This window comes from Culex pipiens, chromosome 2 (assembly GCF_016801865.2).
Source record: "Culex pipiens pallens isolate TS chromosome 2, TS_CPP_V2, whole genome shotgun sequence".
Classification (NCBI taxonomy): domain Eukaryota; kingdom Metazoa; phylum Arthropoda; class Insecta; order Diptera; family Culicidae; genus Culex; species Culex pipiens.
The window spans coordinates 60,419,638-60,444,115 of NC_068938.1; the positions used below are offsets into that span (position 1 = coordinate 60,419,638).

A 24,478-nucleotide genomic window follows, 5' to 3' on the forward strand; every position below is an offset into this window, starting at 1 on the left:
AGTGTCAACTGGTTTCATGATCCGGATTATTTAGAAAAAGTTCCAATTGGCCATTTGGTCATATTTCTTATTCTGATTTTAAATAAATTCAGTTTTTCTCCAGGAATCTGTTAAGTCCAGTTACTATTTATTTAAATAAATTCAATTAAAATTTCAAAATAATTTTAAGTAAAATCTGTTTTATTTTAACAGGAATCTTATTATTCCAGTAACTTTTTTAAATAAATTTAATTAAAATGTCAAGTGTCCACTGGTTTCCAGATCCGAATTATTTAGAACAGGTTCCCATTAGCCATTTGACTTATTTCTGATTCTGATTTTAAATGAATTTAATTAAATTCTGATTCTGATTTTAAATAAATTCAGATTTTTTTTCAGGAATTTGTTAAGTCCAGTGAATATTCTAAAAAAAAAAAATTATTAAATTTTCAAAATGATTTTAAATAAATTCAGATTTTTCGAAGAATCTTATAAATCCAGTAACTATGTTTTTTAAAATAAATTTGATTAGTTTGTCAAAATAATTTTAAGTAAAGTCAGAATTCTCAGGAACTTTTATAAATCAAGTAACTATGTTTTTAAATAAATTTAACAAAAAAGTCAAAACAATTTCAAATAAATTCTGATTTTTTAACAGGAATCTTATAAATTCAGTAATTTTTTTTAAATAAATTTAATTAAAATGTCAAGTGTCAACTGGTTTAATGATCCGGATTATTTAGAACAGGTTCCAATTAGCAATTCGGCCACATCTCTGATTCTGATTTTAAATAAATTCAGATTTTTTTCTAGGAATCTGTCAAGTACAGCTACTATTATTTTAGATAAATGTTATAGAAATTTCAAAATAATTTTAAATAAAATCTGTTTTTTTTTAACACGAATCTCATTATTCCAGTAACTTTTTTAAATAAATTTAATTAAAATGTCAAGTGTCTACTGGTTTCCTGATCCGGATTATTTAGAACAGGTTCCAATTGGCCATTTGGCCACACGACAGATTCTGATTTTAAATAAATTCTGATTTTTTCCAGGAATCTGTTAAGTCCAGTAACTATTTTTAGAAATAAATTTAATTAAAATTTCAAAATGATTTTAAATAAATTCTGATTTTTCGAAGAATCTTGTTAATCCAGTTACTATGTTTTTAAAATAAATGAAATTAAATTGTTAAAATAATTTTTAATTATTTCAGAATTTTGCAAGGAATTTTATAAATCCGGTGAATATGTATTTTTAAATAAATTTAATTAAAATGTCAAGTGTCCACTGGTTTCCTGATCCAAATTATTTAGAACAGGTTCTCATTAGCCATTTGACAACATTTCGGAATCTGATATTAAATAAATTCATATGTTTTACAGGAATCTTATAAATCCAGTAACTATGTTTTAAAACAAATTTAATTATAATGTCAAAGAAATCATAAATAAATTCTGATTTTAAAACAGGAATCTTATGAATCCAGTATTTTTTTTTAATAAATTCAATTAAAATGTCAAGTGTCATCTGGTTTCCTTAACCGGATAATTTAGAACAGGTTCCCATTTGCCAAATTTATAAATCTGATTTTAAATAAATTCAGATTTATTTAAGGAATCCTGAAAATTTCTTAACTAAAATATTTGACATTATTTTAACAACATTTAAAACAGGTTCCGGTTGGCCACTTGACCAAATTTCTGATCTGATTTGTTTTCCAGGAATCTTGAATTTTGTCCACTGGTTCCCTGATCCGGAATATATAAACATGGTCCGGTTAGCCATTTGGCTACATCTCTGAATCTGATTTTGATGAAATTTAGATTAATTAAAAAAAATAAACTTATTTTTTTTTATTTTAAATAAAACTGTCAAGTGTCCACTGGTTCCATGATCCGGAACATTTAGAATAGATTCCCGATGGCCACATTTCTGATTCTGGCTATAAATAAAATCAGATTTTTTTTTTTCAGGGAATTTTGAAATTCTGGTAACTTAAACAACTTTTAAATAAATTCAATAAAAATGTCATGTGACCACTGTTTCCCGGATCCGGGACAGTCAGAACAGGTTCCCATTGGCCCCTTGGCCATATTTTGAGATTCTGAAAATATAGAGTAGCAAAAAATGCTTCAACACCACATTTGATTTTCTAAATTGTCTGACACATAGGAATTTTGAAAAAAAAAAAACTGCTTAAATGTTTTCTAGTTTCCGGATCCGGATAGGCCAGAACCGGTTCTCAATGGCCACATTTTCGATAAAACACCTTCAGATATGCTTGGACAAACCATTTTTTGAGTTTGTATTGATTGTTTGAAGCAATAGTATGTTTTTTTTTCGCATAAAGAGCAACAAATTTCAAAATTTTGAAGATTTCGCACAATTTTGGCCAATAATCCGGATTTCCACCGGAACCGGTCACGGGAACCGACCAACGGGACCATATTTTGGGTTTTAATAACAATTTACCGTCCAATGACACCAGAAGCATCTAAAAAGACCTTATAAAACTTAAGTTACAGTGAAAACAAAATAAAAAATATTTTTTCGACGGGGGGTGATTCATATGCAAAACTTCTGCATTGAATATCTCGAGCTAGGGTAACAATTAAGACATGGGCCAGGTTGCATTGTGTTCAGGAAGCCGATCCCTCGGGGAGTTTTTTGAATCGTTCTGCTAATAACAAAATTTTTTTTTTTTGTTACGCTGTGTAATATAAGAGCCCCCGGGCAGCACGGCATGGCGAAATGGCCCGTATCCCCCGGACGCGCTGCCGACTGTCGGAGCAAAACTCGACGGAAGCAAATTAATTTCTCATTACATGGCCGGAAAACTGGCCACACTGTGTGTGCCGTGGGCGGGCTTCCGGCGGCAATTTGATGAGAAAGGTGACGTAAATTCTGAAAATTTCACACATGGCCGGTGATGTGATGCCGCGTGGTAGGTTGGGCCGGCCTTTTTGATGGAATTTAGCAAACCCCTTTGATACTGCGGCGAGTGCGGCCGGTGCGATTGGGGAATTTGTCCGTGACTTTTGACAGTCATGTCATGGTGGAGCTGTCAGCCTGTCACACTTTTTGGTTTAGGATAGATTGGTTGATAACGTGGGCCGAGAATGTTACACGTGGTTGAGCTTGCTCTTTTGAAATTTCAGAGGTAATAAATACTACAACTCAAAATTTAACCGAAACTAAAAATAACTAGAATTCGCTTGACCAAACAATCATAACTTCATTACGCAAAGCCATCTTCGCGCATAACCCGATAGCCGCGTTTAATTAGTGAAATGGAAGGATTACCTAGATTTTAAATTAAAAAACGCCACGCCGACGAAGCAATCCAAACCAGGCCAACTCGAGAAGCTTCTAGCCGGGCGTCGACGTCATCATCCCTTCCTCGTTATCGTTATCGGAAGTCGGAAGCCACCTCACCGACACCGGTGCCTAAGGATATTGTGTATCCAAACGCAATGAAGCTTGTGTTCCGGGGAATGCCGCGCGGGATGAATGTTCCTGAAAGGTGGTGGTGTGCTCCTGCACGTGCTTTGCAGCGTACACTTTGTTTTATTGCTTGCTCAGCTATGCATTGCAATTTAAATTTCTGGCGAAAGCTCTGCTCCACTACTCAGCAAAACGAAAGTGTTATCAAACTTTCTGGGTAATTATGTTTATGCTCCGGTTGATTTTGCGTTTTACGTTAATCAGCGTTACGGAGAAAACATTGATACACAGCAAAAAATCCGATGGTATAATCGCATGCCAAAGCATGCACATCACCTTCGTCAAAATAAACACTTAAAATTACACACTGAATGTACAATTTTCGCAAACTCAAAAAAAAGTTGCAACCGACGGGATTCAAACCCAGCACCAACAGTAAGGACTGGCGCCTTAGCCCACTCGGCCATCAGACCGATGAAAAGCAGCAAGAATAAACGCATATGGGTCATTCCATCTGAAGCGGAACAGCATTTGAAAATTACCCTCTCCGATCCTGCTCAAATTTGGCAGAGCTGTTGATACTATCAAAACATGCAAGAATCCCGAATTTCATCCAAATCGGACCACCCCCTCCATTTTTGTACCTCCCCAAAAAATCGACTTTTTGGCGATTTTTGGCCAAACCTCCTAGTTTCAAACGGCGATAGCTCAGGAACCACAAATCTCAGAAGGTCGTTCTTGGACTCAATTTTGAAGGAAATCGGACGTAGAATCCATTTCCGTGATCAAAATGTTGATTAATTTATTTTTTCTACCTGTATTGCGCAATTGAAAACATTAAACGGCCGTATCTCAAAACACCCCAACTTATTTTTTTTATTTGACCTCACCATCGTGTTCCCCGGCCAATTTTACATAAGAATCACCTATCGACAGAAATGAATATGTTTCGTTCCAGAGATATCGAATTTTAAAGTTTTGTGTTTTCGAGATTACCTGCATCAGCTTCATTCGCCGCATTGCTAGAAGCACACAGGCGGGCTGATCAATAACTGCTACCTGGCAATTTATTGAAATAATATTTCATCATAAATAATCTTCATCAAATTGAGCAAAAATTAACTGTATAATACTGTAGGAAACTGAAGTTTAATCGCAAATGTTTATCTGCTCAAAAAAATTAATGAAGTGAATTTCTGTGTTAACCCACTGGACAGAGCAATGACGACACACAGTAAAGGGCAGAATTGGATTCCGACGGAGCGAGAGGAAAATGCAATTCTCGGATTAGTTTTCAAAAAACCGTAAGACCCATTGTTAAACAAAGTCCTTTTTGCATCGGTATTCGACCTACTTACGAAAAACCAATATTAAAATGCTCGAGATTGTTCATCTACACGTCTTTCAAGTGCCCCAAACTTAAAATAAATGAAATTTTGTTTCATTTTCTAGAAAAACGAAAATTAGTGTCAGAGGTCACAATGGCTCTTACGGCTTTTTAAAAACTCACCCGAGAATTGATCTTGTTAGTAACACTGAAAAATAAGTGCACGATACATTATTGAGTAAAAATATGAATTAAAATGAATAAAATTTGTTGATACGTTGTACTCTAGTGAAGGACGATCACAAAGAGTAGGAAAAGGATTTCTGGAATGTATAAAACTGAAAAATGTAAGAAAATCACAAAGTTTGATCTGCTGCAAAGCGGCTAATTCTCCAAATTTAGTTGGGATGATTTCGACACCGTCCGAACAACAGTGTTTTTTTCATCTATCATTCTTGGATTCTTGGAACACAATACGGCTGCTGTCCTCACGTATAAGGATTTTTTTAATTAAATGTACCTTGACCAAAATCATATTTTAATGAAATGGAGCTGGCTCACTATATAAAAATTGATTTAATATGATCAATCTAAACCATAAATCAGAATTATGGTAAAGTGTCAATAATAAACTATAATAATAATAATAATAAAGCAGGTTTTGGGGTTTTTGCTGAATGGCACTATTTTGCTCCACTTCATTAATTTTTTTGAGCAGATAAACATTTGCGATTAAACTTCAGTTTCCTACAGTATTATACAGTTAATTTTTGCTCAATTTGATGAAGATTATTTATGATGAAATATTATTTCAATAAATGGCCAGGTAGCAGTTATTGATCAGCCCGCCTGTGTGCTTCTAGCAATGCGGCGAATGAAGCTGATGCAGGTAATCTCGAAAACACAAAACTTTAAAATTCGATATCTCTGGAACGAAACATATTCATTTCTGTCGATAGGTGATTCTTATGTAAAATTGGCCGGGGAACACGATGGTGAGGTCAAATAAAAAAAATAAGTTGGGGTGTTTTGAGATACGGCCGTTTAATGTTTTCAATTGCGCAATACAGGTAGAAAAAATAAATTAATCAACATTATGATCACGGAAATGGATTCTACGTCCGATTTCCTTCAAAATTGAGTCCAAGAACGACCTTCTGAGATTTGTGGTTCCTGAGCTATCGCCGTTTGAAACTAGGAGGTTTGGCCAAAAATCGCCAAAAAGTCGATTTTTTGGGGAGGTACAAAAATGGAGGGGGTGGTCCGATTTGGATGAAATTCGGGATTCTTGCATGTTTTGATAGTATCAACAGCTCAGCCAAATTTGAGCAGGATCGGAGAGGGTAATTTTCAAATTTGCACTTTTTCGTGCACAGTTGAGATGGAATGACCCATATATGAGCTTGACATTTCGGTCAAGAAGGTTTCCCATAGGGACGTGGCGTTACATCGTGCTGCCACCTGGTTTTTTAAGCGCAAGAGTGGAAAAGTGCTGAGTCATCGTCTAAAAATAGACGGCGTCCTATCTCGCCCAGCAAAATGAAGTCGATAAGGTAGTCGGTTTCGATGAGAAAAAGTGGAAAACGTGGTCTAAAAATAGCGACGCCATCCCCCTATACTGATGGGCTACATGATTCAGGGTGTAAAATCACAAAAAAATGCATAAAATAATGCAACATTTATTTTACACAAAGGCCTTTTACACGCAGCTGGATTACTACTTTTTTAGCTGTGTATTAAAAATTATAACAAGCCTTAAATTTCACCAAAATATCCATGATTATGGTCCATAGGTCTGTAAAGTAAATTTGGGCCGTACAATTAGGGCTATCCTGATTGATCAAACCGAATGTTACCCGTTGATTTGACCGACGGTTCAATCTAAGCCTAGAATAGTCCCCTATTTTCACCGCGTGAAATTCTACCGCTGTTCCACATCTCTTTTGCGATCCTCCCCATCATCATCATCAGCCATATGCGATGTCCTGAATTGTTCACCCAACATTAAACAACGTCGGTGACAACAACGTGAGCAAGCTATTAAACGACGCATTCGCCGCAAACAACTCCCACCGTTGACCACGACGGGGTGTACTAATTCCTGTTGTACATACATGAAACTAACCACAACTGTTGACGGCCGCCCCGACGACCACGCGGCTTATTTTATGAGTGTCTATAAATCCATCCCAAATGAGTTTTCCCCCCACGTGGTCGTCCTCGTCCTTTCTGCAATCCTCCACGGTACAGAGTTTGGAGTGTGACATCATAATACTTGCCCATTAGCATCTGCCAAGCCTTTGACCAAATTGAGACATTCTTGCTTTATTAGGCTATTGTTGTGAGTGATTACATCCTTAAGGTTCTACAGGTCCTTAAGACACTGCGCTGTGTACTGTTTCATTCCGTTAACTCTGTCTTCAAAAACTGTGCGGACATTCCCGAGGCAACTGTCGTACAATAGTAGCATTCCATCGAGTTCATCCCTTAGTTCTGCAATAATTGCCCCGAAATCCAAATTAAAATCACTTCCAGACAAGTGCACTTCATCTATGGCTTTGCTGATTGCTGCTACATCACTAATTATATTCCTCCGTTCAAATACCTCCAACAAACGATACTTGCTAACGACTTCATAACCTCCCCCCTCCAACTTTCCATACGCCCAGCCAACAACGTCCTTCAGCTGCCTGATCAGTTTGCTGGCACACTCGCCGAACCCATTCCCAGCCCACCCTGTGGCACCTTCCAGCAGGGGCAGATTGTTTTCCCAACACCACGGTTGACGCTCGGTTACGGTTTGCCCGTACTGAAGCACCTGCTGCTCCACTGCGAACATCTCTTTGAGAGATTCGCTCTTGACGAACAGCGCGCTGTATTGGAAGTTTCGCAGGGCGATCGATGTTCTTAGCTTGGCTTCGGTGAGTTGTTGATGATTTGAATTTTGAGATTCGGATAGTTGTTGAAGTGCTCGTTGAAGCTTCCTCATCACATCTAGCGTTGATTGTCTTCTGAGGTCAGCTTTCTGCGAAGAAAAATCTGATTTTAGTTCGCAGCTATGTACCATGAAACAATCTTACTTACGACTATGAACAGAATCATTACGAATGATATTACTCTTAGAGATCTCATCGCACGTCGATTGGTGTCTTTTGGTCGACTTTGGGATTGTGACTAAACACAGGCACATTTTGTAAACAAGGTTACGCCGGTAGTAGTGTCTAATGATAAGAAGGTAATTCGCATGTCCGGATGTCCGCTATCAAGTTATGGTTATTGGACTGTGTCATATCAAGTTGCATTTCTGCGAACAGAGGAAATTGTCCAGGTCACATTGTAACAATTTAACCAAAAGCACCTATAATCGCGATAACTCGTGATGATTACAAGCAACCCCCTTATTGTTATTGTAATTGTCTGTTCTAAAATTTTGTAGAACATTGTTACACTCTAAAAAATAACCCTGCAATGTTTGAAAATACACGATTTTTTTTAAATGACAAATGTTGCATTGCAGATATGAATAATACGTTTTTCTAGGAATTTTTAGTACGCCACTAAATCGGGCTTCCAATTTTACATAAAAGTCCCTTTAATTCCAAATTTCAATTCCATTTCCTTTATTGAAAAACATGTCTTTTTTCGCATGTTCAAAAATTGAGGGGTCGTACCGCCCCTCCGTCACGTGATATCAAAAAACGGACCTCGAACGGAGGGTTTTGGGCAACTTTTCCCGATTTCGTGTGAGTTGGCAGAGAATTATCCATATAAAAAAAAGTAGAGTTATAAACCCACCTTCAGGTTTTAATTTCGGATATTTTTTTTTTTTTGCAATGAAAAACAACTTCTTTAAAAATAACACTAGTTTTTTTTCTAGATGCTAACATTTATTCTTTTTTTTGCGAAATGTCTTCCCTATGACAAAAGAAGGCAATTTTGCATCATTGGTTCGCCAAAACAAGTCTCCATACGCTTTTGGCAGTGGTATGTAAATAGTTAAGGAGGTACTAGACTATGACAAACAAACAAAAAAAAACTCGAAAACAAATCAAAATGTATGCAGGCTTACGTTTCTGCAAACAAATGCAGGCAAACAAAAAAAGCAGGCAAACTGTCAAAAAGTGCAAGTTTGCCATAATCTGAAAAAATCCGCACAATATTATTATTTAGCCTCAATTGAAAAGAAATGCCGTCATGTTATGCATTTTTCAAAAATAGGTTATTTTAGATTTGCATCGAGAATAAATACAAGGTTTTGTACAGACTGTTTTATTACTTAAAAAATACAACTTTGTAAAAAATAGAAAACCAATTCAAATAAAAAAAAGTTCAAGGTTTATTTCACATGATATTAATTTGTTGAGCAATCACAACTGGGGATAGTTCATCTGGAATGAAAATAAACTATTATAACTTTAAAACTACTTCGTATTATATAAAAGGTGCCCGAAAAAGGCAAACATATTTCAAAAACGTTACTTAATCCACCTTAAGGTGGTTGGTGCCTTCCTCACATTCATGTTGTATTTTAGGTTGTATTTACAAATTAATTTTAGAGTTTATTTTTAATTTTTTAATTTTTTTTCCATTTATCCATAAAAATAAAAAAATATAAATATCAAAATAACATGCCATAGTTTCAACATTTGCATGGAAAAAGTGTTTTAAAATGTATTTTACACTAGTTCAGTTGTTTTGCATTAAATGTTTTCAAAAAATGTAAAATTTAACGAAAACAAAAATTTTAGCGAAAAAAAAACTTTAGCGATAGTAGACATCGAAAATTTTCAAAAATTCAAAAGATTTTTAAATCAACCCAAACATGCTAAAAATGATGATTTTAACTAATTGCACCTAAATTTTCATAAAAATATTGAAGTTTTTTGAAAAAATATTTTTTTGCTCCCTGATTGCTCGGGCCAATTTTGAAGGAGGGTGGGGGACAAAAACTTTAAATAAAATTTGTACCAGCCTAAAAAGTTCGTGCAAATCTTTGTCGAGACAAAATGATGTATTCAGCAATATAATTAATACAGACTTTTTTCCAGAAGAGACGCAGACACTGCTTGAGAGCAGTTCTCTAGGATTTCGGTCATTCGATTTTTTTTGTATTTTTTAATCCGACTGAAACTTTTTTGGTGCCTTCGGTATGCCCAAAGAAGCCATTTTGCATCATTAGTTTGTCCATATAATTTTCCATACAAATTTGGCAGCTGTCCATACAAAAATGATGTATGAAAATTCAAAAATCTGTATCTTTTGAAGGATTTTTTTGATCGATTTGGTGTCTTCGGCAAAGTTGTAGGTATGGATACGGACTACACTGGAAAAAAATAATACACGGTAAAAAAAATTGGTGATTTTTTTATTTAACTTTTTATCACTAAAACTTGATTTACAAAAAAACACTATTTTTAATTTTTTTTATTTTTTGATATGTTTTAGAGGACATAAAATGCCAACTTTTCAGAAATTTCCAGGTTGTGCAAAAAATCATTGACCGAGTTATGAATTTTTTTATCAATACTGATTTAAAAAAAAAACGAAAATTTGGTCGTAAAAAATTTTCAACTTCATTTTTCGATGTAAAATCAAATTTGCAATAAAAAAGTACTTTAGTGAAATTTTGATAAAGTGCACCGTTTTCAAGTTAAAGCCACATTTAAGTGACTTTTTTGAAAATAGTCGCAGTTTTTCATTTTTTAAAATTAGTGCACATGTTTGCCCAGTTTTGAAAAAAATATTTTTGAAAAGCTGAGAAAATTCTCTATATTTTGCATATTCGGACTTTGTTGACACAACCTTTAGTTGCTGAGATATTGCAATGCAAAGGTTTAAAAACAGGAAAATTGATGTTTTCTAAGTTTCACCCAAACAACCCACCAATTTCAATCCGCAATATCTTAGCAACTAATGGTCCGATTTTCAATGATAATATATGAAACATTTGTGAAATTTTCCGATCTTTTCGAAAAAAATATTTTCGGAATTTTCAAATCAAGACTAACATTTCAAAAAGGCCAAACATTCAATATTACGCCATTTTAAAATGTTAGTCTTGATTTGAAAATTCCGAAAATATTTTTTTCGAAAAGATCGGAAAATTTCACAATTGTTTCATATATTATCATTGAAAATCGGACCATTAGTTGCTGAGATATTGACGATAAAAAATGGTGGGTTGTTTGGGTGAAACTTAGAAAACATCAATTTTCCTGTTTTTAAACCTTTGCATTGCAATATCTCAGCAACTAAAGGTCGTATCAACAAAGTCCTCATAAGCAAAATATAGAGAATTTTCTCAGCTTTTCAAAAATATTTTTTTCAAAACTGGGCAAACATGTGCACTAATTTTAAAAAATGAAAAACTGCGACTATTTTTAAAAAAGTCACTTAAATATGGCTTTAATTTGAAAACGGTGCACTTTATCAAAATTTCACTAAAGTACTTTTTTATTGCAAATTTGATTTTACATCGAAAAATGAAGTTGAAAAATTTTTACGACCAAAATTTCGATTTTTTGAAAAAATCAGTATTGATTAAAAAAATCATAACTCGGTCAATGATTTTTTGCACAACCTGGAAATTTCTGAAAAGTTGACATTTTATGTCCTCTAAAACATATCAAAAAATAAAAAAAATAAAAATAGTGTTTTTTTGTAAATCAAGTTTTAGTGATAAAAAGTTAAATAAAAAAATCACCAAATTTTTTTTACCGTGTATTATTTTTTTCCAGTGTAGTCCGTATCCATACCTACAACTTTGCCGAAGACACCAAATCGATCAAAAAATTCCTTCAAAAGATACAGATTTTTGAATTTTCATACATCATTTTTGTATGGACAGCTGCCAAATTTGTATGGAAAATTATATGGATAAACTAATGATGCAAAATGGCTTCTTTGGGCATACCGAAGGCACCAAAAAAGTTTCAGTCGGATTAAAAAATACAAAAATTAAAATTGAAGAAAAAAGACCGATTTCGTAGAGAATTGTTCTTAAGCAATGTGGCAACCGGGCGATATGCATGCTGCTCGACTCTCGCGCGTTAGAAAAAAGACCCGGCCTTTGAGGTTATGCAAAAATCATCCTTTTTTGCAGCTACAAAAAATCTTTTTCATGGCATAACTTTAAAAGTACTTCACTAAACAGAATAAAATTTAATAGGGTCTTAGGGGACCCCAAAACGAACAGAATAAGACGGATCCGGCCAAAATCGGTTCAGACAGTTTTGAGATAATCGTGTGGAAAAGAAATCATACCTACACACATCCCCACAGACATTTGTTAAGAATTTGATTCTGAGTCGATAGGTATACGTGAAGGTATATCTAGGAGGTGTATTTAAGAAGTTCATTTTTCGAGTGATTTTATAGCCTTGCCTCAGTGAGGTGAGGAAGGCTAAACTCGCTCACATTATTTGAAAACTTGGAGTTGTAATTGAATATAAATTGGAATATTCAATGCTTATCTATTTTTTCAGGGGTCATATCAGTAAGATTGCGATGATAAATATAACTTCTGAACTATTTTTTTTCATTTCAGCTTAATTATCAATATTAAGCTTTATCATATTTTCTCTAACTGATTAGATTAGATTAGATTATCATATTTTCTCTAACTGATTATAGAGACAAATTTAAAAGCAATTGTACGGTATTGGAGCATTGATTCATTTTACTCACTGTTCAAACACTGCAATAAATAAAATACCACATACTTCTTAGGGACCATCCATAAACCACGTGGACACTTTTTTGGGAATCTCGAACCCCCCCCCCCCCCCTTCGTGGACAATTGTCCATACAAAAAAAATCTTTTTTGTATGGAGCGTGGACAATCGCCATACCCCCCCCCCCCCCCCCTAAAGTGTCCACGTGGTTTATGGATGGTCCCTTAACTAAAAACACTAATCAATATTTTATTGATATTATGAACGAATTAAAAGACAGCTTATAAATTTAGAAAATTTACATATTTTCTTGAAATTGCATGTTTTTTTACAAGCAGTCAAGGCACTAATTGATCCTCACACTTATTTTGACTATTTAAGTTGCTATTCTATGCAATATTTGTTGTAAAATATTAATCAGAACAAGGCTCAGACATTTTTTTTTTTTTGATAAATTTCAAATTTCCTGGGATTTAAAATTTCCCGTTTCCCGGGAATTTTGTAACCCCGGAAAATTGGACGCTCTAACTAAAACTAAACACTTTATCTTTATGCTGGAAAACTAGCTTTATTAAATCGCCATTTATGCCAAATAGTGGAAAACCACTTTTCCCAACGTTTCCTAATTGCCCTGATAACTTACCGGTTGGCGACTTTCCCGAGAGTGAGTTGGATTCTAATCAGAAATGAAAATCATCTCCCATATGACTGGCTCTCTCTCTCTCTGGCTAATAACGACTAAGAACTAAAAGTCACAACTTCGGGTGGTTGTGGCTTGTCTGGCCATTTTATGTATTTTGTCTGGGAATTACCCGCGCGCGCGTATGCAAAAATTCCATTTCATCAACCGGAATAGTTGGTATGGTTCTATTATTTTGCATGCAGAACCGAACTACGTTTTTGGTTTCGGTGTTCATCGACCCTCAGGTCAAGAGACAAGTGGACATTTTAGTGGGATTGTTTAAATTTTACTTCTGGTATTGCTGCCAAGAGTTGCGTGCACTTGTCTGTGGCTACCAAGTCCGGAAGCGATGAAAGCTCATCGTGGCATATATGCAAATTCATGGTAATAACAATCTATATTCCCATGCAACCCTTTCTTGTCTTCCTTGCGTCCCTTTAGTTGATGAGCGTCCACGCGAGCGGATCTGAAGTCGGGTAGATTCCCGGGTGCTTTTCGGGATCCCAAGTCTGCCTGGGTATCCTTTGTCCTTGGAGGTCAACCGATGAGGTTGTCGTTTTCAGCCCTATTAAGTGACAGGGATTTTCCTGTCCCGTTTGGGCGGATTACGTTTCCGGTGAAAAGGGTCGTCCGGAATTAATCGAGGATACAATTCCCCACCTGTTAAAAGGTTGCGACGATGAATATCCGCCAATAAAGCAAAGCATTCTTTAGGGGGTTTGCAGGATGTGGCCACAAAAAAGGGCAGTGACTCGTCCACCTACTCGGACCGGAATGATGAACGGTTTTCGTGTCGGGACCGCCGGCTGCCTTAGACTTACTCACTGTAATTAGTTTGCAGATTGGGTTATACTGTCCGTGGAAGAGTCGTTTCCCACAGACAGCCCGCTATATAGATAAAGGGCTAGGATAGATATCATCAATGAGTGGGCGGCGGCGACGGCGGCGAATGTGTGCACAGGAAGGCACAATATCGTTCGCGCGCCTCGCACAAAAACCAGATGATAAGCCAAAGTTAGGAATGATGGCGGGGAAGGTGGTTGAAATATTTATAGTGTGAGTAAAATATACTTGACCGGCTAGCTAGAAACGTTTGGTGCTTTCGTTTTCCACCACGGTGAAACAGGTGAATTGTGAAAACATCAAAATATAGCGAGTTGTTCAATTGTTAAGTTTCAAATGATATAAATTAAAAGTATAATACTTAATCAATGTTTAGTTTATGAAAATTCCAATTCAAAGTTTTCCGATTGTTTTTTCTCTCCGATATTATGAGCTGTTTGGGGTGTAGTGGTACGAATTAACGTTGAGTAATATGTGAAACGACCTTGTTTGTTCGGTACATCAAATATTGGGCTCTTTAAAATAAAATAAACATTAAACATGTTTCCAGTTTTTTAAGCGAAGATGGCATTACGAATGGTGCACGCCCAAAATATCAAAATATCGCAGTGATACCAACATTAGAAAAAAAATGGATGTCATGCCATGTCCCACTTTTTTTTAATACCGGTACCACTGAAGATTCTGATATTTTGAGCGTGCACCATTAGTAACGCCATCTTCGCTTAAAAATCTGGATAGAAATTTAAAAAATGCAAACTTCAAAATGTCATTCTCCACTTAGTAGGAAATTTTTTAATCAAACTGTATTACAAAACTATTTCAACAACTTAAATTTTAATTATATTCCATGGCAGCAAAAAAAAGATTTGCAAACAAAAAGATTTTTTTTACATTTTTTGTTCTTTCGGCACATTTTTCAAATAAATAAAGGTTGTTATCGATAATTTTACTGCATCTGAGCATAAATGTCCCATATGCATTTTCATTACTTTTGAGTTAACGATGCCGTTAGGTGTTCAGAATCGTGTGCTCTTTCCAAAAAGCCTAAAACATCCAGTACTTTGTTTTACACCCACAGTTGGGCAGCGCCATCCGAGAGAATAAAGAACACGATCTGGTAGTATAAAGGTACTGTGAACAGACACAGAGGATAAATCCCGAGATTGACGAGAGCGTTATTCTCATGGGTTCATTTTCAAAAAACAGTTCATCAACCAAAAAAAAGTGCCGATATCGAGTCTCGAACCCAAGACCTTTGACACAAAGAACCTCGCCTTTGCCGTATAGGCCACCAACGTTCGATAACTATGAGATAGTCATTTGCCAATATAAGCCACCCAAAGAGATGAACTGATTCAATGAACAAATGAACACAATTTCGTGGTGGTTCACCCGCGAGAGGTTTATTCTTCCATTTATGATTTATGGGACATTTATGCGAACATAGGCAGTTTTATTGTTTTTCAATTTTTCAATTTGCTTGATTTTAACAATAAAAACAGATAAAATGCTTGTTAAGGGACAGCACGTATCTTTGGCATCCAATTATAAATTATTATTCAACAAATTAATCAGGAAAATTTTGGCTTGATTGTACAATTCTGGGTACTATGGATGCTTTTTACGCATTTTAACTCGGCCGGGGGTGGTACATTACGTAGGGTTTGATGTAAGTATAAGCGCCTAACCATTTATAGTGTGCCTATCAACTTTCATTAAAGCAAAAACTGTTTTATTTTTAGTTTGAATTCAAAAACTAATTGTTATTTACTGTGTATTGTTTTCTCCTGAAATCTTTCCTAGTACTGAATCGTGTTTATATGTAGCTATTTCTTTTGTCGCGGTGTTTTGTTACAATTTTTGGTCCTAAGCATGTTATAAAAGTTTATCAAAAATACAATAGTAATATTTGTGTTAATCCTTTAACCATTCCATAAATTGAGTAAGGGCTCAAACCTCACTTGTTTGAAAAAAGGGTGAAGATTGAAAACAATAGACAGTAAAAGAGAATTTATTTTATAAAAATCAAGTATCAATAGTAAGAGAATGATGAGCGTATTTTGAAGAATAAAAATGAGAAGCTAGATGTATTAGATGTAAAATTAGACAATAGTTAATAAATAGAGATGCAAAACAAGCTTAGATTATAGTAATGATAATTTATAGGACAGATAAAGAATTATTCAAATAAATAAATTCGCAATAAAATCAAAAAAGATTAGGCAAATGAACAATAGACTTGATATTACTAGTACATTAAGGAAAAGTATATTTTTAATGAAAAACACAAAGTTTTTACAGCAGTATCAATTGATAGAAAAGAGTGGAAAAGCTTTGAGAGATAAGAGAATCAAAAGTTAGTAACATTAAAATCAAATGTTGGATATTAAATAGAAGAATCAGTGAAGAATTGGGAATCAGAAGAGCAAAACAAAAATAGGAGATAGGTGGTAGCTGAGAATGAAGAGAAGAGAAACCCCGTTGTGCGATGTTTCAGGTACATCCACAGCAGTTGACTCAACATACAGCGAATCAAAACAATACCGTCTACAATCACAAATTACTTCCCTTTCCCACATTGTCGCGCCCTTTTCTTTTAGCCGTCTCGACTCTGACCCGCGGTGGTCAAAGGTTTACGATCCGTTTCCACAGGCCACCAGCTAGGTCATCATGAAAACCAAGCCAACGTGGAGGTAAGAAAATAGGACACTCGCAAGGAACCAGAGCTATACTGTTCTGATCAAGATAGTTCGGATGATCTAACATAACTACGGATGTAGTTAGTTACGCTCCTTCCAGGATGTTCCTTACGTGGACGTCAACCGAAGAGCACGCAACAAGGTCAGTGCCATTGCATGCTCTTAGGTATCAATCCTTGGCCTGCGCTTTTTATGGTTCTCTATATCATATCAAAAAAAAAATGAAAATTCTTAAAAATATGTATTTCCTGAATTATTTTTTTTTGTGTAAAAAAAATTAAACATTTAAGGGTTACATACATGTAGAAAATCACAAAATTTTATATTACAGAATATTTGTTAAATCCACTCAAAATATGATTTTCAATCACTCCTGAAAGTTTCATGAAGATATTTCATGATTAAACTGAGTAAGAGACGATTTAAGCTCAAAATTTTGCCATGCGCAAGCGGGATGTCAAACTTTGTTGGCGTTCTTCTCTAAACCCCGAGTCGATTTACGGGTGCCACGATATCTCGAGATGGGATTGACCAAATTGGCTGAACTTTGAAGTGAAGACTCTCAAGATGTATCCTGTGTGCATGACGAAGCCCAACTTTTTAAATTTGATTTTTAAAACAAAACAAAAATCAAAAACTAACGGTTTTTTGTTTGAATAACACAACAATATTTTTATCTTTTTTTAAATGTTTTTTTTTTTAATCGGGCATCGTCTTGCACAAAGAATTCGTTTTACGAGTCAGTGTTGAGATATCGTGGCACTTGTTTTTTTGAACTGCTAACTTGACATTACTATACCTCGGCAATGATGCAACCAAATACCTTCAAATTTGTTTTGTTAGTAGGTGAAAATGTATATTTTAATGCCCTGAAAACAGAATTTCAAAAAAAAAGTTAAATGTGTGCTCATACTAACCTCTGACTTTTTTGCCGATATACATGTATATAACCCCTTAAATAAAAATCAATGGTGTTAAGATTTGAATGAAAAAAGTGCATTGCATTGCAAACAGGAACGTGACCGGGGGATCCCCACGTTTCTTCCTCTCCCGTAGATGCAGAAATGTGTTGTTGTTTGAACATTCGTGCTCAAACTCAATCCACTTCAACGAATCATCTTTGCGGTTAACTTAACACAGTTGGCCTGGCCGTTTAGAAAAGAAGGATGTTGGAAGTAATCACCCCGACATTCTCCAGGATGCTTCCGAAAGGATGGCTGCGCTAGGGTTAGATTATATTAGATTTTATTTTTTAGATTAGATTTTTTACTTTATAGATTTTAGGTAACTCTTTTATTTTTTTTTCAGTTTTTTATTTGTTTGTTTTTTTTTTAGTTTATTCTTGTATTGTGTTTTTTTATGTTCTTAGTTTTGCAAAGCTTTGATTTTTGATCAGAATCATTATTTTTTTTGTATTTTTTAGCCGGTATTATCATCAAATAAATGGGATATTATTGATTTGCTTTGCTAAACTAACAGCCCACAACAATGTTACATCTCCGGTTTCCCAAACAGATTTTACGGAGAAAAACATAAAACAGAGAGACCAGACTACTTTTTTCATTATTTCTTCCTTTGAATCGACAACGATTTGCTCGTCCAGCTTTAGTCCTTACTCAGTCCTTCAATTAATTGGCGTGACGCTCATCAATTAATCAGAGCCCAGCACCGCCAGGGTAAACAACGAACGGTTGGTGGCTTTTGCCCGTTGTGTCGAACGATTTCATTTCGGTTCGCCGCTGGTTCAAGGAATTATTTGATAAACCCTTGAACCTTTTCCTGACCCGCAAGTTTGGGCGAGACACGGCTTCTTAGAAAAACTGCCAAACTGATTTCGAAAGCGCTTTTAATTACGAAATTTTACGAAGTTGTTCAAGCAAGTGATAATCTCATTGGGTAACTTTATTTTTTCGCTCTTGTCACTTTCAGGATCAAAAGTTGCCTTATTTGAATGTGTTGTTCCTGGACAACGACACCATCGCCGCGAACAGTCACGTGCACTACCAACTGCTGAACGACACCATGGGACTGTTCCAGCCAAAGTGCGTTACGTACGAGCTTCCCGCTACCAGGCAAACGGTGTTCAGTTGTTGTAAGATGAACGATTTTTGAAATTTAAGCTTTTATTAAGATACATATTTCTAATTACAGCCTTGGAAGCGCAGCATTACGGTATTCTGCCGAAAGGTCGTTACTGTGTCGTTCTGCGAGCGGTCGATGAAAGTTTTCCAGCGGAACTGTTGGCTCCCAATGACCTGGGAAGTTCGACGATTTGCATCACACCGAACCACGACCGCATCCAGCTGCCCCAACCGGAAGCCTTGGTTAGTCCGGACCACCCAATCGCCCCGGAAGTAAAACCGGCCCGAGGCAAGAAGCGGTCCGGCACGAAGGCGGCCGCCATTTTGGCAAACTTCAAGTACGAACCCAAGGTGACGCTGTACAACAGTACCTCACGATTCGCCAGAGTCACCGTGCCGAGCAACTTCTACGATCAGCTCAATGAAACCAAGATCGATTTGGAGTACCGCATCATCAGCAATCCACTGGACGCGTTCGAGATCACCAAAACTGCGGGAATTATCTACGTGAAAAACACCACCATCATGCACAAGCAGCTCCCGGGGACGGTCCTTTCGCTGGAGGTCGGTTGGCTCAACCACAACGCCACGATCAAGGTTCATCTCGAGTCCAATCCGGGATCGCCCTGCAACGCCTCTTTCGAAGAGTTCTGCTCGCTGCACTCCAGCAAGAAAAGCTGCGAGTCCAGCTGTGGTATTGGCAGCGTGGAAGGTAACTGCCACTTCCGGAGCACCGATGCCAGTATGCTGTTTGCGGATCCGTCATTTTTCAGGGAAACCTACCCCACCTGCTCGCCAGATCTTGACTTCTGCCCAGATAACTACTGCGATCCCCTCGAAGAAATGGCCTACAGGGAAAACGTTCAAATTTGTCCCCAAGACTGCGTCCTTCCGGAAAACATCTTCGGCGTGCACGAAATCGACAAAAGTCGCCGCCGAGGCCTGCACATGGCCACAAGTGCGTGCACGTGCCGCGTCACCGGTCAGTGCGATTGCGTTGCGGCGCTCAACATCAAACCCGAACACATGAAGCAGCGAACAAAGCCACCCAAAACAACCAGCACCACCACAACGGAACCAATCCCGCTAGCGACCGGCAGTAACGTTACGGCGGGAGCATCCGTACCGGCAGCGGTCCGCGACGGAACGTACTATCACACCGGCCTAATCACAGGTCCCCACGCGCCGATCTACCTGCTGGCCATCGTGATCGTGCCGATGATTGTGGCCGTGCTGCTGGTTTCGTACTGCTTCACGCGTAAGGTGAGCCTCAAGAAGAAGCTGGTCGACGCGGACAACATCCCGATGAACTTGGTGAGCAACGATACGGAGGTGTTCAACGTGGACATGTCGCTGCACTCGCGGATGAACGATATCAACTTTAAAATCGATGTGAGTAAATTTTAATCATTTTCATTGTAATTTGTCACGATCGTACATTATTTGTCAAGAGTGCCCAAAGTAAAAAAAGCGCAATTTTTTGTATGGGCTAATTCTCTAGAATTTCTAAATTATTTTTAAAGTTTGTTATTTTTTTCAAAATTATTTTTTTTAAAGCGCAAAAGATAATATGTTTTTTGGAAATATTAAACTAAAAATGTTTTGCAAAAATTAAAGCGGCCATCCCTACTGCGTTGTGTTTACTACAAAGAGGATTCTGTGAACGGAACACTTTTCACAGAATCTACAGGGTAAGAGGGATGCGTGGACTTACCGTACCAAACGCTCAGATTTATTATGGCATTGATGTTATGAAACAACCAACAAAGCGCTGAGGCATTCATATTTTTGAATTAACACCAGATCCTTACAAAAAATCGAGATCTTCACAATTTTCCTACACCATGTGCGTTCAAATTTACTTAACCTTAACTATCCACCCTCTCCCAGTTCGACACCAAGTGGGAGTTTCCCCGCTCGAGCCTCATCCTGGACATCACGCTCGGCGAGGGCGAGTTCGGCAAAGTCGTCAAGGGCTTCGCCACCGATCTGCCCGAACGGCCCGGCATCACGACGGTCGCCGTCAAGATGCTGAAAACCGGCGCCAACTCCGTCGAACTACTGGCCCTGCTGTCCGAGTACCAGCTGCTGCAGGAAGTGGCCCATCCGAACGTGATCCGGCTGCTGGGCGCGTGCACCAAGGGCGACTCACCGCTGCTCATCATGGAGTACTGCCAGTACGGATCGTTGAAGTGAGTTGGAGTGTGTTAGAGGATTTTGCGGAATTGATTAATGGGTCTTGTTGTTTTAGAAACCACCTTCGACTGAGCCGCAAGCTGGAAATCATGAACTCCGCCGACTACGAGAACGCTATCGAGCCGATTACGGTCAAGGACATCCTGTCGTTTGCGTGGCAAATCAGCAAAGGAATGGCGTACCTGACCGAGATTAAGCTGGTTCATCGTGATCTGGCGGCGCGCAACGTTTTGCTTGCCGAGGGCAAGGTGTGCAAGATATCCGACTTTGGACTGACGCGGGACGTGTACGAGGACGATGCCTACCTGAAGAAGAGCAAGGATCGCGTGCCGGTCAAGTGGATGGCGCCGGAATCGCTCGCGGATCACATTTACACCACCAAGAGTGACGTGTGGGCGTTCGGCGTGCTGTGCTGGGAACTGATCACGCTGGGCGCGTCGCCATACCCAGGCATTCCACCGCAGAATCTGTACACGCTGCTGAAGCAAGGCTACCGAATGGACTGTCCGTCCAACTGCTCGGAGGAAATGTAAGCAAATGTTGGAACTCAATTGTGGATTTTTTGCTCAAATTTATAATCTTGCAGCTACAGTATCGTACGCTCGTGCTGGGCCGACGACCCCAAGTTGCGTCCCTCGTTCAAGCATCTGGCTGGCCAGTTTGAACGGCTTCTTGGGCGTACGGCCAAGTACATCGACATGGAGCAGAACTCGATCTCGAACCCGGTCTATTGCGAGAACAAAGACGGTAATTTCTTTCATTCATCGATAACGATTTTAAAATCTAACCATCCAATATCTCCCCAGAAACCGACTGCGCCCAGATCTCCTTCGTCCAGGAGGAGCAAGCTCGCCTGGAAAGCCTCTGGACCACGCCGCAGTACGAACCGGCCACCGACGCCAGTACGATCGCCAGCTTCCGCTACCTTTCCCCCATCACGGACAAAAAGACCCTACTCCAAAGCTACGACACCCCGCGACCCCTCATCGAAACGGCCACCATCGAGCAGAAGCTGCGCTACGAAAACGACGTCCGACTGCGGCCCAAGAAGGTCGGCACCTACCCACCCTCGTCCGGCACTCCCACGGTCTACATCAACTCCGCCAGCAACCCGAACCTGCTGCTCGAAGACGAAACGACCTTCACCACGGAGTACGATTCGCCCAGCCGGCAGCCGCGCCCCGTCTCCTACCTGGACATGAACAAGCACAGTGTCAACCTGAACCTCGCCATCAACAACATGGTCGACAAGAAGCAGTCCAAGGACATTGCGTTCCGCTTCTCCAGCATAGACAACAACCTGCAGATCGTGTCGGGCGATTCGCCCGAGGACGCGGAACGGCCGGTCGTCGTTCAGATTGGGCCGACTGACGTGGCGGAACCCGCAGAAGGGCGGGATGAGGTGGACTTTCCGTGCAAGGTGTTGAACGCGCCGCAGGAGTTGCACTCCGTTACCGTTACCTCGACTGTTTAGACTAGGAAGACCCAGCTGAAGAAAGGTCTTTTGTTGAAAGTTTTTCTCTTCATTTTTTTGATAATGAACTATTTTTAAATGTATTACTAAGGGGTAAAGAAGAAGCAGGAACAGTTATTGCTAAGTGGTCTTATGTAAGTGGAACCAAAGTTGACCCTACAGTTCGTAGCAGATCGAAAAACCAAAATAAAATGTTTGATATCAATATATGTATTACAGTAAACAAGTAGTTAGTTACAGAAACAGAACAATGTGCGTTACGCTGAGCTTAACGAAGGCAGGATTTGAACTCGCAGCATTCCAAACGTATTTATTTCAAGTTATTCCTTTTTTTGTTCTGTTAACCAGTAAGCAATGATCTCATTTTGCAATCGAATACCAAAACCAAGTTATCTACCGGCTAGATCCGGTACCTATGTACATGTATAAGTGTGATTTTGTTAGTTTGACTATTTATTTCTATGTTCTATGAAAACGACATCAAAATGTGCCATAAATTGTTATAAAATGAAAAAAACTTTTATTTACCAACTTTATTTATTTGAGAGCCTAAAAACGAATACTCTAACATTGTATAAGAACATTCCCCCAAGAAGAAAAAAAAGTACTAAGTGTTATAATGTGCTGATTCCGCTATAAATCTAATCAAATTTATCGAAACCGGAAATCATACATCCGTGGTTTAAGGTTTAAGCCAGAACCATAACAACTGAATCAAATCGAATAAATTCTACTTTGAATTATAACTAAAATTGTCAAGTTGATACTTTGCCGAAAGTCCTTTTGATGTTGATGAATTTTTAAATTCTTAAAATCTTAAATTCCTTAATTCTAAAATTCTTGAATTCTTAAATTCTTAAATTCCTTAATTCTTAAATTCTCAAATTCTTAAATTCTTAAATACTGAAATTCTTAAATTCTTAAATTCATAAATTCATAAATTCATAAATTCATAAATTCTTAAATTCTTAAATTCTTAAATTCTTAAATTCTTAAATTCCTTAATTCTAATTCTAAAATTCTTGAATTCTTAAATTCTTAAATTCCTTAATTCTTAAATTCTCAAATTCCTAAATACTGAAATTCTTAAATTCTTAAATTCATAAATTCATAAATTCATAAATTCTTAAATTCTTAAATTCTTAAATTCTTAAATTCTTAAATTCTTAATTTCTTAATTCCTTAATTTCTTAATTTCTTAAATTCTTCAATACTTCAATTCTTAAATTCCAAAAAACATAAATGCAAGCCAAGGGCGAATGATGCTGATGATACCTCCTCAGTTGACGCTCAGGCGAGGAACATCCTGGAAGGAGCGTCACTGACTACGTCCGTAGTCCTGTTAGATCATTCTTGATCAAGACAGTATAGCTCTGGTTCCTTGCAAGTGTCCTATTTTCGTACCTCCACGTTGGCTTGGTTTCGTCATCATGATGACAAAGTATGACCTTGCTGGTGGCCTGTGGAAACGACTCGTAAAGCTTTGACCAGCAATGGTTAGAGTCGAGACGGCTAAAAGAAAGGGGCGTGGCAATGTGGGACAGGGAAGTAATTTGTGATTGGAGACGGTATTGTTTTGATTCGCAGTATGTTGAATCAACTGCTGTGGATGTACCTGAACATTGCAGAACGGGGTTTCTCTTCTTTTCATTTTTATCTACCATCTATATTTTGTTTATTTTGTTTCACTGGTTCTCTAACACGCCTTCTGTTTATTATCGTCCATTTGTTTTCTATTTTACTTTCTTGAATCTCTTATTTCTCAACGCTTTTCCACTCTATTTACTAATTAATGTTGCTGTAACAATTCGGTTTTTTTCTTAATTTGGCAGCGATGGCAATTTTGTTTGTCATGTGCCTTTTCTTTATATTTATATTTGAATAATTTTTCATCTGCCCTTTAAAGTTTAAGCCGTTGATCATTTTCGAAGAAAATTAATCATCACTATAAAAAATTGCGTATTAAATTCAATTTAACGAATTTCATTACCAAAAAGAATCAGCATGTGCCGGTTGTTGCCTTCTTGAAGCCACTGAAGGAATTTTTGATCTAAATCAATTGTGCTTCAAAATT

The 24,478-nt window shown here is 37.5% G+C and overlaps 2 protein-coding genes across 2 annotated transcripts in view; one reads left to right on the top strand and one right to left on the bottom strand.

The window, feature by feature from the left end:
* The window catches only part of LOC120413615 (uncharacterized), a 67,495-nt gene extending 44,628 nt beyond the window's left edge, over positions 1-22,867 (top strand). The window contains exons 4-9 of the mRNA XM_039574520.2: positions 18,583-18,745; positions 18,805-20,126; positions 20,625-20,926; positions 20,986-21,459; positions 21,517-21,677; positions 21,737-22,867. Of these exons, the coding sequence (XP_039430454.1) occupies positions 18,583-18,745; positions 18,805-20,126; positions 20,625-20,926; positions 20,986-21,459; positions 21,517-21,677; positions 21,737-22,404 (3,090 nt within the window). The 3' untranslated portion in view covers positions 22,405-22,867. The remainder of the gene's footprint in view (positions 1-18,582; positions 18,746-18,804; positions 20,127-20,624; positions 20,927-20,985; positions 21,460-21,516; positions 21,678-21,736) is intronic.
* On the bottom strand, positions 6,745-7,900 carry LOC128092929 (uncharacterized). The gene is made up of 2 exons (XM_052708129.1): positions 7,838-7,900; positions 6,745-7,778 (listed from the first exon to the last, which is right to left on the bottom strand). Exons 1-2 carry the CDS (start codon positions 7,883-7,885, stop codon positions 7,119-7,121), a joined length of 708 nt encoding a protein of 235 aa, XP_052564089.1. The 5' UTR covers positions 7,886-7,900; the 3' UTR covers positions 6,745-7,118.
* Positions 22,868-24,478: the final 1,611 nt, after the last annotated feature.

Excerpts from the sequence above, each read along its gene's own strand:
- LOC128092929 (XM_052708129.1), bottom strand. The coding sequence starts at position 7,885 with ATGAGATCTCTAAGAGTAATATCATTCGTAATGATTCTGTTCATAGTC. Across the intron at positions 7,779-7,837 it reads TAATGATTCTGTTCATAGTC|AAAGCTGACCTCAGAAGACA; the intron begins GTAAGTAAGATT and ends TTTTCTTCGCAG.